The sequence below is a fragment of the Ambystoma mexicanum genome, chromosome 11, assembly GCF_040938575.1.
Source record: "Ambystoma mexicanum isolate Mex_15411 chromosome 11, UKY_AmexF1_1, whole genome shotgun sequence".
Classification (NCBI taxonomy): Eukaryota; Metazoa; Chordata; class Amphibia; order Caudata; family Ambystomatidae; genus Ambystoma; species Ambystoma mexicanum.
The window spans coordinates 1,290,907,096-1,290,921,484 of NC_090934.1; the positions used below are offsets into that span (position 1 = coordinate 1,290,907,096).

General features: G+C 43.9%; 1 protein-coding gene across 6 annotated transcripts in view; it reads right to left on the reverse strand.

The window, feature by feature from the left end:
* Positions 1–5,280: 5,280 nt before the first annotated feature.
* DTWD1 (DTW domain containing 1) overlaps positions 5,281–14,389 on the reverse strand; it is a 152,033-nt gene continuing 142,924 nt past the window's right edge. For all 6 annotated transcript variants that reach the window (XM_069624778.1, XM_069624781.1, XM_069624780.1 and 3 more), the window contains one exon: positions 5,281–5,615. In XM_069624778.1, the coding sequence (XP_069480879.1) occupies positions 5,386–5,615 (230 nt within the window). In that variant the 3' untranslated portion in view covers positions 5,281–5,385. The remainder of the gene's footprint in view (positions 5,616–14,389) is intronic.

Consider the following 14,389-nt stretch of genomic DNA (forward strand, 5'->3'; position numbering starts at 1 on the left):
CTTTGAAGATCCTCTCAGGACCGACATCCGGTTCAAACAAAGCGGCGGCTCCGGTTCTCTCCTTCTGCAACTGTGGCTGGCAACTTCTACTGATCCACCTTCTTGTTCTAATGACCTTCACCTGAGGGGGCTTGAAATATTCAAAGGTCCCACTAGGTGTGGGTTATTAGAACCACTAGACTGCATACTGCAGTTCTGTGCCTCTGAGCCCTTCTTCCTTGTCCCAGTACTTGGGGCATTGTGGGACTTGAAGCCTGGGACCCCTCTCACATGATCATCCCGCAGAACACAAACCCTAGGGTGAGGATCAGGAAGCGTCTGCCTTTCCCTGGCCACATGAGAAGGGTCCCAGGCCAGGGCTCTTGGGATAATCACCTCCGATTCATTAGTTTCCACTCCACCTGTAAGCAGAGAATTTGTTCTCAAGCCTTTTATTTCTTATCATGTGTTAGAGAAGAGAGTGCTTCAAATGTTTCCTCTAACCATGGGTCACACATGGATGTCATCGATTAAAACATTCAATGTCCCAGCCAAGCAGCTACAGGTTCACACATTTTCTGTGATTGATGAATCCAGACTGTTTGCACTGTGTCCAGAACATATAGAGAACCAGGCTCCAAACATTTGCACAAAATGTTTTATTTGATTCTTTTGATGATGGTGGAGGCCTCCATGATATGGGTTCCCATGTATGTTATGTAAGATATTAAAAGGCCTTTTGGTTTGCCAAGCATGAGCCAATCCTGTGGCCCAAATATACTTTCTGGGAACACTGTGCAGTGCCATTCCAAACTGATAGTCGTGAATTCCAAGCACAGTTCCCATATATTTCACTGAAGCCATACCAAGGGGATTACAAGTTTGAAAATCAGTATAAGCTTCCTCCAGAGATAATGCACAGCACATGCATGTTGCAGACTCAGTTGTTTTTGAGAGGATACTTTTCAAGCACTGTCCCTCTTTGGTCTACTTGGGGTCTGCAAATATGGCAAATCAAATGTGTTCACATGTTAGACATGGTATGTAGATTGCACACATTTGATGACTTTTTAAAATTACACACAGTTTCCACCACTTGCAGTAGTAATAACTTGAGCTTCACACCCTAATTGTAAGAGGGAAGACGGTGAGTTCTGGTGCATCATATAGAGAAGCAAAGGAACGCTATGGTACCAAGCATATTACCGATGCATATGTGCAACCATTATTGGGGGCTTTTCAAGCAAATTAATGTAATAAAAGGAAAGCAGGCACCAGTTTGGGCCCATATTGTGCTTGGAACTCCCAGAACACTTCCCTGACTCAATCCATATCAATAGGTAAACTGTGTCAAGGAATGCTTTCACATTCTCACCTGAATGAGGGGATACAATCCCTAGATAATTTAATAGAAGAAAAGAATTGGACAGCTATCGTGCAGACAGCTGCTGTGCTGAGGCACACACAGAGTGGGCATGCCAGGTGGTCAGTTACCTGCTCCGCCTCTGATCCTACAATACCTTGTCCGGAGGGGCATGCTGCCATGACAGGTAAAACTAACACTTGTGCAAATCCTGCAAACTGAAAGTGAGGCAGTGCAGCAGGGATTACATGCATCAGATTCTAACAATCAAGCGCTAGAGCAGGGCTTTTATGCACTAAGGGATGTCATTACAGAAGTGGTGGGATTGGTTCAGAATGACCAGTTTATTATTAGAAGCGACCAAGTATCAGCAGTACGTCTTTCTGTTGTAACATATTTTCTGGATACTCTTAGCATAGGAGTCCCAGATTGGAGGGTGATTTCATGGCCAGAACAGATCAATGCACTTAACTTGTCCAGGGTTGCAATACGGGGTTACAATACGCCAGGCAATGTCAAGCTCTTCTTTCTTGTTGCTCAGCGCGCTTTAAAGAGGTTTTGTGATATCATCTGCCTGGCTACCTGAAGTTTCTAATTGTATTGTGCATGGTGTTTTAAATATACCGCTTCAAACTACATCTTCTATGGTTTGTCAGGAACTACATTCCTGGCGAAATGTATATTTGATTCATAACACATGGGTTGGGCAAGATGATGCCGTGCCTTACTCACATGCATGCGTTTCACCTTCAAGTCTTGAATTAACACTGTACTCGTTATGTGATTGCAAAGGTTCCACTCGCATAGTTTCTGCACATGCTGCACAAGTGAATTCCTGTGAGAATAGCACTGAATGCACTGCTTCATGTTACACCTATTGAAACATTTCAGAGTCATGTACATAGCTTGTCAAATGGTTTCTACCTCAGAGTTCAAAGCATCATGTTGAAGTTGGGGTACCAACCCTTATCAGTCTGTGTGCACAAGTTAAATGATGTGGGTTTATTTTGAATCCACACAGGCCATCACAATTGAAATTGCTATACTGGCCAAGCCTAAATTTAAGGCCTTTACAATTTCTAAAATGTCTGTATTTAGCTCATTTACAAAATATTTGCATACAAGTGTGTAGCAGTGAAGAATCGCATCTCTAAGCACACTGCAAGGCGGTCAGATTGTATCTCTCCTAGCCAGTCAAGACACAATGGAAGAGGATATGCACTCCTTGATTGACGGATCTGGGTTCACAAGCATAAAATCCGTTTTTTCTGCGATCACTATGTTTGCTAAAAACCCTAAGACAGGGCATTCAAGCATTCAATGCATTTATTAGAGCATTGGCTTCCTCGCCAACCAGTGTCCTGCTTCTACTACTTGCCATACTTGGAACTTTGCTCCTGTGCTGTGCCAAATACTGAATCATGCATCACCACAATACTCAGTGCCTTGAAGCTGCCAGTTTTCGTTTCAGAACTGAACTGTGCAGACGCCTTGGTTATCAGCAGTGTTCTCAATTTCAAAAACATTTTATTTTTTTCATTAATTTAATAGCAAATCAACGGTTAAAGCTGCGGCCAGATGTGTGGTGTGTTACAAGGAGTTGCTTCTCGCCAGAAACTTGGGGGGTCAAAGTCTCACTCAAGACAGTCACATCTTGGCAAGATCGACTGTCTAAAATTCTCTTTGAGCACAGAAACGTGTGTGGTGTCCAGAGATTATTTTCTCAAGTGTTCTATTGTGACTGCATCAAACTCCTGCCAGCCACCAAGGCTCGATGTGTGTCTTAGAAAGGAAAATTACCCACAAGACGAAATCGATAATTATGCCCAGATGGCTCCTATGGGACTACTGAGCACCAATCAAGACAACCACCAGGAGGTTATGGTGAATAAAATTACCATGAGGACATTTACTTCGATGGAACAGTGCACGAAAAATAGTACAGAAGCAACTGTGAATTATGTATTTAGTACATCATGTTCCCTCAGTCCCAAAAAATAAGACTTCGCTCAAAGCAGAATATAAATTGTAGGATCACAGTAAATGATCCAGAAAATATGTTCCGAGGACAGTGTGACCAAACTACATCCCAACCCTTTTTTAATGAGTGGTGTTTTTGGGAAATCGTTAGGCCAGCTGAAGTGGCTGACCATATCCTTCTGGACAGCACCTGGACCTGCCTTGTCATGGATACAATGAGCTTGTAAATAGTCATTGGAGACACAACCAAGATGGACTAACATTTGGAAATGCAAGAGATAATGGTTAGTATGAAGGCCTCTCTTCCAAAGGATTTTGCCATAGCAGGCAAATCACAGGATATTTTCAGGTGTCCTTGTTGGGTGGGTTTGAGGATATCCGAAAGGGTGTTAAGAAGATGCCCCTTGAAGAGTAGGGCCTTGATTTGTTTTCGAAATGCCATGAGGGTTGGGGCGGGTCTGATGCCAGTGGGCAGGAGGGTCCAAAGTCTGAGGGCATAGATCAAGAGTGCTTGTTTTCAAGTTCCTTCTTTTTTTAAATGTTATTTCTGTTGCTCTATTCTAGCCAGGTTATGACTTCTGGTTTACTGACGGCCACAGATGGTGACTTTGTCTGCCAGGTGTGAGGGAGGGCGCAGGGTGGTAGCACACCTGATCTGAATAGAGTCCTCTTCAAGCCCAAGTTGTGAAAGGTCATCCAACCTTGTTAGCAAAAGAAGAAGATAGGACAACAGAGTTTCTGGTTCATACAAAATTCAGAGAAAAAAAAATGTGAACTCTAGAGGTAAAGAGAAGACTGCATAAAGCCTGGCCTCGATTGAAGATCCTACCCTTTTCAGAGCAAATTAATTGCCATTAATCACAGTGAATAGTAAACACAATTAGTTAAATGTCACTCATTACAAGGGGTCAATGATAATCCAGCATGTTCAGGACAATCCTTTGGGCCCCTTCAACAGGGCTACCAAATGTATTTATCCTTAAAATTGTGCCATACTGTTTCTATAGGAGAGGAATCTAATCTCTATAGGAATGCTCATTTAAGCTGCGCCCACGTTGAAGTGCCCATTTAAATGTAGAAATCTCCTGGGTTACAGATAATGAAAATGAAGTCGAGAGACCATATAAAATAACACAAATGATCCACTTACTCTTATGCCGCAACCTAGATAAGGATTGCCTGGCCACTTGTGTCGACACTTTCAAGTACCTGCAAGCCAAAAATTCCAGTGCCCTGTCTCCAAGCTCAGCCACTGAAAGGGTGGGCTGGAAAATATTGCCTTCCTACACATTCTCCCTCATTCCGAGTTTGATGGCATTTTGGCAGTGTATCTGCCAAATTACTGACAAAATCAGTTACCGCTACCGCCGCTCAGACCCATGGATTTGCCACAGGATGCCGTGTGGTGGTAATGGTCTTGTTAGTCCCCATTTTTGGAGTCAATTGGACTCCATGAGGATTTTTGCAGTTTTATCGCGAGAGGTAATTTTGCCACTGTAAATCCTTTTATCTTTAGTGTTTAAGTGGAAATCCTCCACTCCATGGCCAATATCATAGTTTGGAGGTCCAGTAAAAATGCCAGCAGTTCCCAAAAATTGGTGAAAACGTAATACCCACCAGTTTTTTACTGCACTGCCAAACATGTAACGAGGCCCATTGTAATGAATGTGAGTATCATTGGTTTCTGCAAAATAAGTTTTTTACATCTTTGTCCAACCAGAAATCACACTTTGATCAATCTGTTTACCCAAGATCTAAGCAAACCGCTATGTGAACAAACACATGAATTATTGTTGCATGGCCAAGTCATGTTAAGGGACTCATTTTTTATTAATTAACCGTAAATACTGCTTGTAATTGTTAGGGTTTCCTTGCAATACTGTTTCTCTGCAGCAAAACCCATGGTTTAGGAGTCAGTTACGGGGAAGAACAAATGAAGACAATAACTCAGACTGAACTCATTTAAATCACTCCACGTTTGCCTTTTTTTTAATAAAGTCAAAGCACAATCCTTTATTTAACAAATAAGTGTGTGTTGCAGATGGATGAGTGAGTGGTGAGGTTTACACTTTCCCAGCAGAATGTTTTGCCTTTTTGATCAATTTGCACATAAATGAGAAGAAAAACAGAAGATTGTCATATTCTCCGTTGTAATCCTCTTTTAAAATATGCACATGGTGCTCCTTTAGGAAATAATATATAGCTTCAATTGTAGAAAGGTAGGTGTCCGGCTTCCCCTTCTGGTGTCTCCAAAAGCATGTTTTTCTTGTCTTCAGCTCCACTTGGACCAACCCTGGCAGAGAAAAGATAAACATTCAGAATTGAAAACATGAACTTTATAAATTCCTCCAACAATGAAAAGGTCACTGCAATCAACGTTGAGGCTATGATTCCAGCGAGCCAAAGTAAAATGTGTGTAAACCAGAATATCTCATCAAGAGACCGCCCATGTGGCACTGTTCGAAGTGCGGTGGCATCCAGTGCCTTGCCCAACTATTCTTTCAGGTACTTTAACGTTATACATGCCAGCAGGAGAAGGTGTACAGTCCTCCTGCTTCCACATGAACTCTGGTCTGTTTTTAACTCTACAGGGATTTTGCAAAGCCATTGTCAATAGTACTTACTAAGATGACTGGGGAGGTGATGTGCCACCCAGCAGGACAAATGTTTAAATCCCAACAGAGCTGAACCAGGCTTTCGTCCTTCTCAAGTCAATCAAATGAGTACCACAGAGTTAGGTAATATCTATCATTCAACGGGCTAATCAGTTTGTGACGTGTGCTCCATAAATAGTAATCATTTATTTTATTGTGCGATATAGTTAAAAAATATATCCCTTTTCACACATATAAAACACATAAAACAATACAAATACATTTAAATATGCTTTGAAAGAAAACAACCTGAGAAAAAGATAAGATAAAACAAGAACACCCAAGATTATATCTAGATTCCCCAAAAAAACGCTAACCGGTTTTAGTACAATTGATATCAATTTGGTTTTCGCAATAATTAAGGACATCTGTACGATGCCAAAAGCTTTGCATATACAAACATGAAATAGTTAGAACAAAATGCTCGAATAACAAAACTAGCAGATCATGCAGCTTGGAAAAATTCACAAGCAAATGGTGGAGTCTTTCTGCACTGCGAGGTGAGAGGCACAGCCTCCAGAGACGGAGCTCATACTTAACTTTGTTCAACCAATTATTTCATTTGTCTCATGCAAATGTAAGCGTAGTCACATAAAACAAACATGTACACCTAACTAAATATGTGGGAATACAGTTTAGCTTCTTCTCAATCATGGCCAGATCTAAAAATAGCCTATAAGAGGATACAGAATCAGAGGTTTGACACCAGTCTGAGTACCATAGCGATGTCCTCACCCCAAGGAGGTTTGTTCACAAATCCTCCCTAGAAGCACCAAGATCCAAGAGAAGGTGATCTCAAGTATTCATTCATGCTGAAAGAGCCTCACACTAATTATTCTGGATTGAGTCTCTCAATACAAAGAATAGAGAATTTACCGGACAGTCCCAGAAGAATCTTCTGCCACTTTATTCCAGCAACCAGTGATGTCAAACCAAGCTCATACCCAATCACCATACAAGGGGTAGTGTTTGGTAGGGCAACACTCTTCTGCAGGGGATGCCCTTTAGGCAATTCCAGCAAAGTTAATTAAAATCAAGAAATTCCATATAATGGAGAAGGCACAACTTTAGTTTTGTAATAGCGAATAACCGGAAGAGCCAGAAGTGTATGCCAGAAGGCAAGACAGCATACTCGATTTTGCAAGTTTACCCCATAATTTGGCATGGTTGATATTGTCAAAAGCATTAGACAAGTCTAAAAATGCCAAAAAAAGGGATTGTCGTTTAGCTGCAGATTGCTGTATTAAGAGAAACAGTAAAAGACTAATAAATCCAGTCCCGATTCCCTTTCGAAATCCTGACTAACAAATATCTAACCTTCTAGACCCTGAAGACCATGCTTCCACCTGTCTAAGAACAAGAGAATGAAACATTTTGGAACACGTATCCAGAAGAGTAATTGGCCGTGTTCCAATGGTCTTTTTAAAATATCAGCACACAAAGGCAGCCTGCCAGGAAACCGGGATTAACTTTTGTTTTAAAGAGAAAGAGCCAAAGAGAAGAGGACGTAAAGAATTGTTGCTTGGGTTAAATTATCTTTCAAAATAAGATTGGGTAGGCTCTCGTGCTCCGCTGCTTAGAGGTCTTTAAGTTCTTAATTAACAATGTTAGATCTCCAAAGAAGAAAGGTTGAACCAAAATTGTAGAATCCAACTTGGAGACATCAAAAGTTTAATGTCTTGTTTGCATGCATACAATTTATCTAGGCAGGCTATCCAGATCCCTTTGGGAATAGTGTTTAACTGAACAGGCTGACTATGTAGATAGGCTTACAGAAGAGACAGAATAGAATGGGTATGTTTAGCATGAGCTCACTATCCCTATGTAGCATGAGATTGAAAATATGAATCAAGCAATTCCCCTTGTATTAAAAACAGCTTATTCGAAAACGACAAAAGCGAAGAAATGTGTGAATACAGGGCTTTAGAACAATTCTCAATTGTAGTAAGCATTATAGAGTTAAAGAAACATTTTTTGGAATCCACTATAAGCGATTCCTACTGGAGTTTACCACAACATTTACCGGGCCTATCTGCTCTCTTTCCCTCTTTTGCTTGAGCATGAAGAAACCAGATAAACAGATATGGTCACTTTTGTCAGTATCGACAACCTAAAAAAAAAAATAAAAAAAAATAAACAAGTTTGAAAAAAATAGCTTGAGACCCAAACATACTCCGTGATAGAAGAATAAAAGAAGTGACTTGCTTCCAGGTGCCCTTAGGAGTAACATCCCCCTGTAAATTACAATTAAGAACAGTAAGGTCTCAAGTTTCTAGAATTAAACAAATACTAACCCAAAATGAAGAGGGGCCATGTAGCATATTTTAAAAAATTAGTGTACAGGCCCGTCTACGTGGGTCAAAGTACAGGTTTTCAATGACACAGTAGGACCATATATCCTAAGCCTACAGCTCCCGCTAGCGGTGACAACAGGCACAGCTATGCAAATTGGACCACTGTAACAGGCGAAGCTATGTGACTTGGACCAGTGCATATCTTAAGGCAACAGCTCACTTTAGCGGAGCATTCTGTGTCTGCGGGCAGCCTATACTGCACATGACGGCAACAGACAAACATACATCTGGCCTTTTAAGAATCTGGGCCCATCCATAAGTACAATGGAAATCTCCCGCAGTGAGAATATGCCCCCATCGTTCTCATTGTGCCAGGTTGACAAAATGTTGTTTAGCAACCCTCTCCATTTTTCACCCTCAGTAGAAGTTGGATTTAGATAAATTAATAATAAGAACATTATCCTAATACGTATTGTACAAGGTAGTAATTATTAAGATAAGCAAATCAGGGATTTCATCGTGAAGCACACAGACAGAAATAGGAAGTTCATTGCTAAGTGCCACTATGAGGCCACCATAGGGTTTTCGCCTTGGGCCCTCAAGTGCTGGTTGCCGATAGGTTGAATAACAATCAATGTAACAAGGCCCCTTATCCAAACTTCTTGTAAAAGAATAATCTGATAATCTCGTAAATTAAAAATATGCGTCCTTAAATTCACTGAATGTGTGAAACCCTTGTATTCCAAGAACAAACTTTAAAAATATCTAGTCAAGTGTTCAAGATTTAAAATTGGTTTAAATTGCAGTTTTTTGGTTAGCACTAAGAAGCCATGACCAGTCATCAGTTGTCTGTTCATGTTGTGAAGTCCCTTGATAAAGACAAGCATTCCTTTTACCCAGGGAGTCCTTGGAGCAATTCACAGCCAGAAGATGTTTACCCAAGGGTGCTCCCACAAGACAACCTGATCTAGGGTGCCTGGTAGAGCATGCAAGATTTCCTGAGGGCAAGAAAAAATCAAATTCCATTTTTAAAAATATATTAGATCCATTAAGAATCATATCTTGCACAATTTCAGAACCCATAAAAAGCAGAACAAAATCAGTCTGATTGTCTGCCAAAAATTAGACTAGGCCTGTATCTGCTGAAAGTTTGTAAACAATACCATATGGAGCATTCTCAAGATATTGCTCCTATTCTGGCCCTTTTAAAAAATATTCTGAATGCCAATACAAATACGAGGTAAATCTGCAAGCAAGTTAAAGTCAGAATAGATCTCATTTGAGATCTTAGTAAAATGATTTACAGATCTCTTAAGCCAGTATTAACAAAAGAAGCAGATGAAGAAGGCATCAGACAAGTCGGAGGTGATGTTATACCCACAGTAATAGTGATGCAAAGGGGAATTTGTCTGACTGTTATCAAGTACAGGATTGGGGGAGTCCGAATCCTACACGGATATGTTCAGAAGACCATTAGATGTCAAATCAAGTGCCTCAATTTTGTCCTCTGCAAGAGATGTTTTAGGAGATTTAGGGTCTTGAATCTAAAACTGCTGTACATTACCAACCGCTCCAGATACTGGGTACTGCAAGGTAGCGCATGATGCCTTTTTGCCTTTTTTTAAATTTCTTTTTGGCTGCCTTTGCGTGATTAGGAGGAACGACCTCAGATGACCCGTCATCATCCACCAACTAAAGCTCTTCAGAGAAAGTTACTGTTCAAGAAGAAGGCATAGAAGATTTTAACCGTGAACGCAGAAACTTTCTAGAACCACGGTTAGTATTAAGATGCTTCACTTTCATGTTTTGGAATTTTTTGGAAAGATTTCCCACCAAGGGATTTGTCTGTGTTATGCTCCCAGCCCCAACGGGGCCAAGGGCATCTTCAGTATGGAGTGTTTGACTGCAAATTGGTTCACAAACAGGTCCAGGGAGATCACTAATCACTTCTGCATTGGAAGGCACTGCGCTAAACAATACAGGCACAGGAATAGGCACCACATTTTAGAATCAGATGTTCTACGAAGGAGAGCTTGAAGCTCATGGAATTAAGAGTATATTGTTGTGATTTAAACACGCTACTAAAGTTGTCATACAATCTGACAAGCCAGTTGAGAATAAAATTGAGGGCTGTGATGGAAGATGATCCTAAATTTACGCCATCAATGAATATTGTGGTAAATGAGGAATTGAAAGATGTTCAGGAGGGACCGGCCCCAATCGAGGTACAAACGAGGAGTCCATAATAGAATTCATTAAAGAGTTAGAATGATGTGCTGATAGGCATTTATTATACTCTGTAATTGAGGGAGAGGCGCCCGAGGATTCATCCAAAACCTCTACCATGAAGTTAGAATAGAAAATAAAGGAATTAGAACAAATGTTTGCTGGCATGATTGTTAAATAATTATTCCCGGAAAGTAAATGAGGAGGATCTGGCAAGGAAACCAGGTTATCTTGTGAAATGCAGAGATCGTGGCCTGGAGTTTATGGCGAGTAGAGGCTGAGTCACCGTGCTCTGGCCGAGACGCTGCATCTGGATCCTTTCGCCTGCCCGAAATTACACCGGAGATGAAGAGAACCGGTTCCGAGTGAAGGGGAACCAGCCCCCGACACGATCCTACAGTTTTTACCTGGGTTCGGGCCTCCAGACCCATAGAATCCCCCTTGCAAAGTTCCCCCCCCCCCCCTTCTGCCGGTGGGACCCAAGATGGCGGCCACCTGTTGAAACAGGCGCTGAAAGAAACATCGATCGCCTCTACAGCGGTGCCGGTCAACAAACTGGTGCCCATTCTGGGTGAGCCGCGACCAGAGAGGAGCCCGTCTCCCCGCCTGGGCTTGTTTTACCTCGACACTACACTAGTCGTCAGCGGACTGCCTCACGACGCTGCGACGACAACGAAGCTCCGGTCCTGCCGCGTGGGTGGAGCGGCCAGCCGAGGGGACAAGAAGGTGCTCCCACGCTGGGAGACTGGGTCCGGGCCCCTGACTCCGACGTGGCTGGGGGGCGGCTTGCACGGGAGCGGAAAACCAGGAGCGACGCAGCGATGCCGGGAACAGACACACGGACCCCGTGAGTGCGGGGGCGCCCGCCTGCCACGCATTCCTGCCGCTTGCCCGCCTCCTGCAACGGAGAACCAAAGGTCAGGAGAACAGCCGGAGGGGGCACAAAGCCATCAAACACTACCGGCATATGGGATTAAAGCGACACGCCACCGGCGTGATTACAAATGCTCCCCCAAGAACTTGAACACTGATTTCACCAGGCCAGTGCGGTCTTTGCAGAGGAGCCCTCATCCACTATCTCCTAACTGATCCCTGGTAGCAACCTGCATAAAGCACAGTGGGTGCTGGGACCCACGTGAACAGTCCCCACACACTGTGGACTGGCATGGACTACCCTCCGCTCAGCGCCGGGAGCTTACGCCGCCACCCCTGGATTGGATCGAGCAGCGCCCCTGCACACCCCTCACCATCGCTGCCAGAAATAAGGGGAAAACCGGTACCATGGACACATACGTATCCACCAAAACGAAATCCCCTCTGCAACCACGTCCTTCCACCCTCCGAAAATGAAGCCCAGGTGCTGGAAGCTATCGCATCTCTACAGACATTTATAGACTCCAGAATTGGGGAGTTTAAATCCGAAATTCAACTCATGCGCCAGGATGCCCGCAACTTAACCAAAAGAGTGACGACTGCTGAGACAACCATAAAAGAAATGTCAGACGACGCAACGGAATTGAAAGCTAAGGTGGTGAATCTGGAAAGAAAAGTGGCCGTACTTGAGGCCAAAGCCGAGGAGGCCGAGGGCCGGGCCAGACGTAGCAACGTCAGAATAGTTGAGGTCCCGGAAGGAAGCGAAGGCTCGAACCCGACGGCCTACATAGAGTCCTTGATACAGCAAGAGGTTGGTGCTGAAAGGCTAACATAAGGATTCTCGGTCGAGAGGGCGCATAGATCCCTACAAAAACGATCCCCACCGGGCTCACATTCTCGCCCTATAATCGCTAAAATACTCAATTTCCAGGACAGAGAAACCATCCTGCGGTACTCTAGAGAAGAGGGACCCATTGAACGTGGGAACTCCAAAATAGCCATCTACCCCGATTACACCCAGAAGGTCCAGCGAGAGAGGAACTCATTTGTGCCGATTAAAGCTCGGCTCAGGCAATTGAATCTGAAATATATGCTGTTATACCCCTCCAGACTGAAGGTGATCTACAAGGGCAGGGCGATTTTTTGGGAATTTCCAGCAGCCGCCAACACGTGGCTGGAAGACAACAACCTAGCGGAAGGCAAAGACACCCAACCCACGGAAAGCTGAAGAATCGCCTTTGTCAGCGCTTGAGACATGGAAGGATCCACGACTCACAAAGCCAATGCAGGCATAACGCACATAAACACCGAGAAGGTAAACCACACAACAGTTCGCTACATAGATGCGGCCCTCGCTTGGCCCATGCCAGGCACAGAGTCCTACCCCCACAAACAGTTCAGGACAGGCCAGTTGCCTGACCGACCTCACTCGTGCCTGACACTCGGATGGGTCCAGACGGTACGAGAGAGCCTGAGCACCAGAAGGAACATGTAGTTGCTGGGCGCACCAGTTCAAGTTTTGTTAACCATTCTGTTAATGACACAGTCTTCAAAACGCCAAGGAGGGAGTGGCACGGGACCAGAAGGCCTCGGGGACCGGAGATGAGAGAACCCCGGAACCCAGGCAAAGAACCTTACCACCTGAGGCAGTGGCCGCCTCGTGAAATCTGGGGTGACCAGAATGAAAAGACCAAAGTACCAACGCAATGGCATTCCAACTCAGGGTGTTGACGTGGAATGTGAGGGGAATGGGCACATATCTGAGAAGGAATCGGATCCACTCTTAACTGCGCAGGAAAAAGGTCTCGATAGCAATGCTTCAAGAGACCTATCTCACAGAAGAATCCACAGCTAAACTATCCGAGAGATGGGGAGGGACCGGAAGAGGGGCACCTTACTCCAAGTTCACCAGAGGAGTATTCCCGTGGGTAAACTCGACTGTGCCCTTCCAGCTACTGGACTACGAAGCCGATAAAGAGGGCAGATACCTAATAATGTGGGGAACTATCGAATGCACTACAGTATGCCTGGTAAACTCATACTTAACATTTTGAGGTGTGAAGGTATCCCGTGTTGTGGTAAGTACCAAAATGATTCTCCGTAGAGGGGGAGCATTTATATGGGGAGACGATTTCAATTGTATCAGGAACGTAGTTATGGACAGATCGACCCCCCCCCCCGTCACCTAGATAACACTGCAACCAATGTGCTAAACACCACAATAAAACAACTCCACCTAGTAGACATCTGGAGGGAACAACACCGCACCAAGAGTAGCTATTCCTATTACTCTGCCCCACACAAGGTCCACACAAGGATTGACTATCTGCTCATAGACTGTGAACTGGCTCAACAGGTGGAATCCACAATGTATCTAGGCAGAACTATATCAGACCACTCTCCGCTGGTTATGCAATGGACACTCAGAGGACCCAGACCACCGATCCCGTTGTGGAGAATGTTACCTGCAGCACTCACTGACCATGCATTTAAGGAGGAACTTGGTACCAAGCTGGAAGACTACCTAGACATCAACAAAGGCTCAGTGACAAGTTGGAGCACGCTATGGGAAGCCATGAAAGTAGTGACATGGGGAGAGGTCATATCCGGAGTAGGTTGCATCCGTAGACATCTGAAATCGGAACTGGAAAACAAGATTACACACCTGGAGTCTGAAATAGACGCCACACCGGACACTTGGACAGAACTAAAAAGAACCCGGGAGGAATGTCTTTCTGCCTGGAATAGACTGTCTAAATTCGACTGCACGACTTATATAGCCAAGGCACAGAAAGAAGCAGACAAGCCTGGTAGAATGTTGGCCTGGCTATGTAAACGTGAGTTCCCAAGACACCTCCCAACTGAGAAAACAGATGAAAGGGGGACAACCCACAGGACGCAACAGGATATCAACTGCGCATTTGCGGATTTCTACTCTAAACTGTACGCACATGACACTAAAACACTGGTGGAGGACATAAGAGCTACCCTGGAGGAGATTAAGCTCCCAAGATTGACAG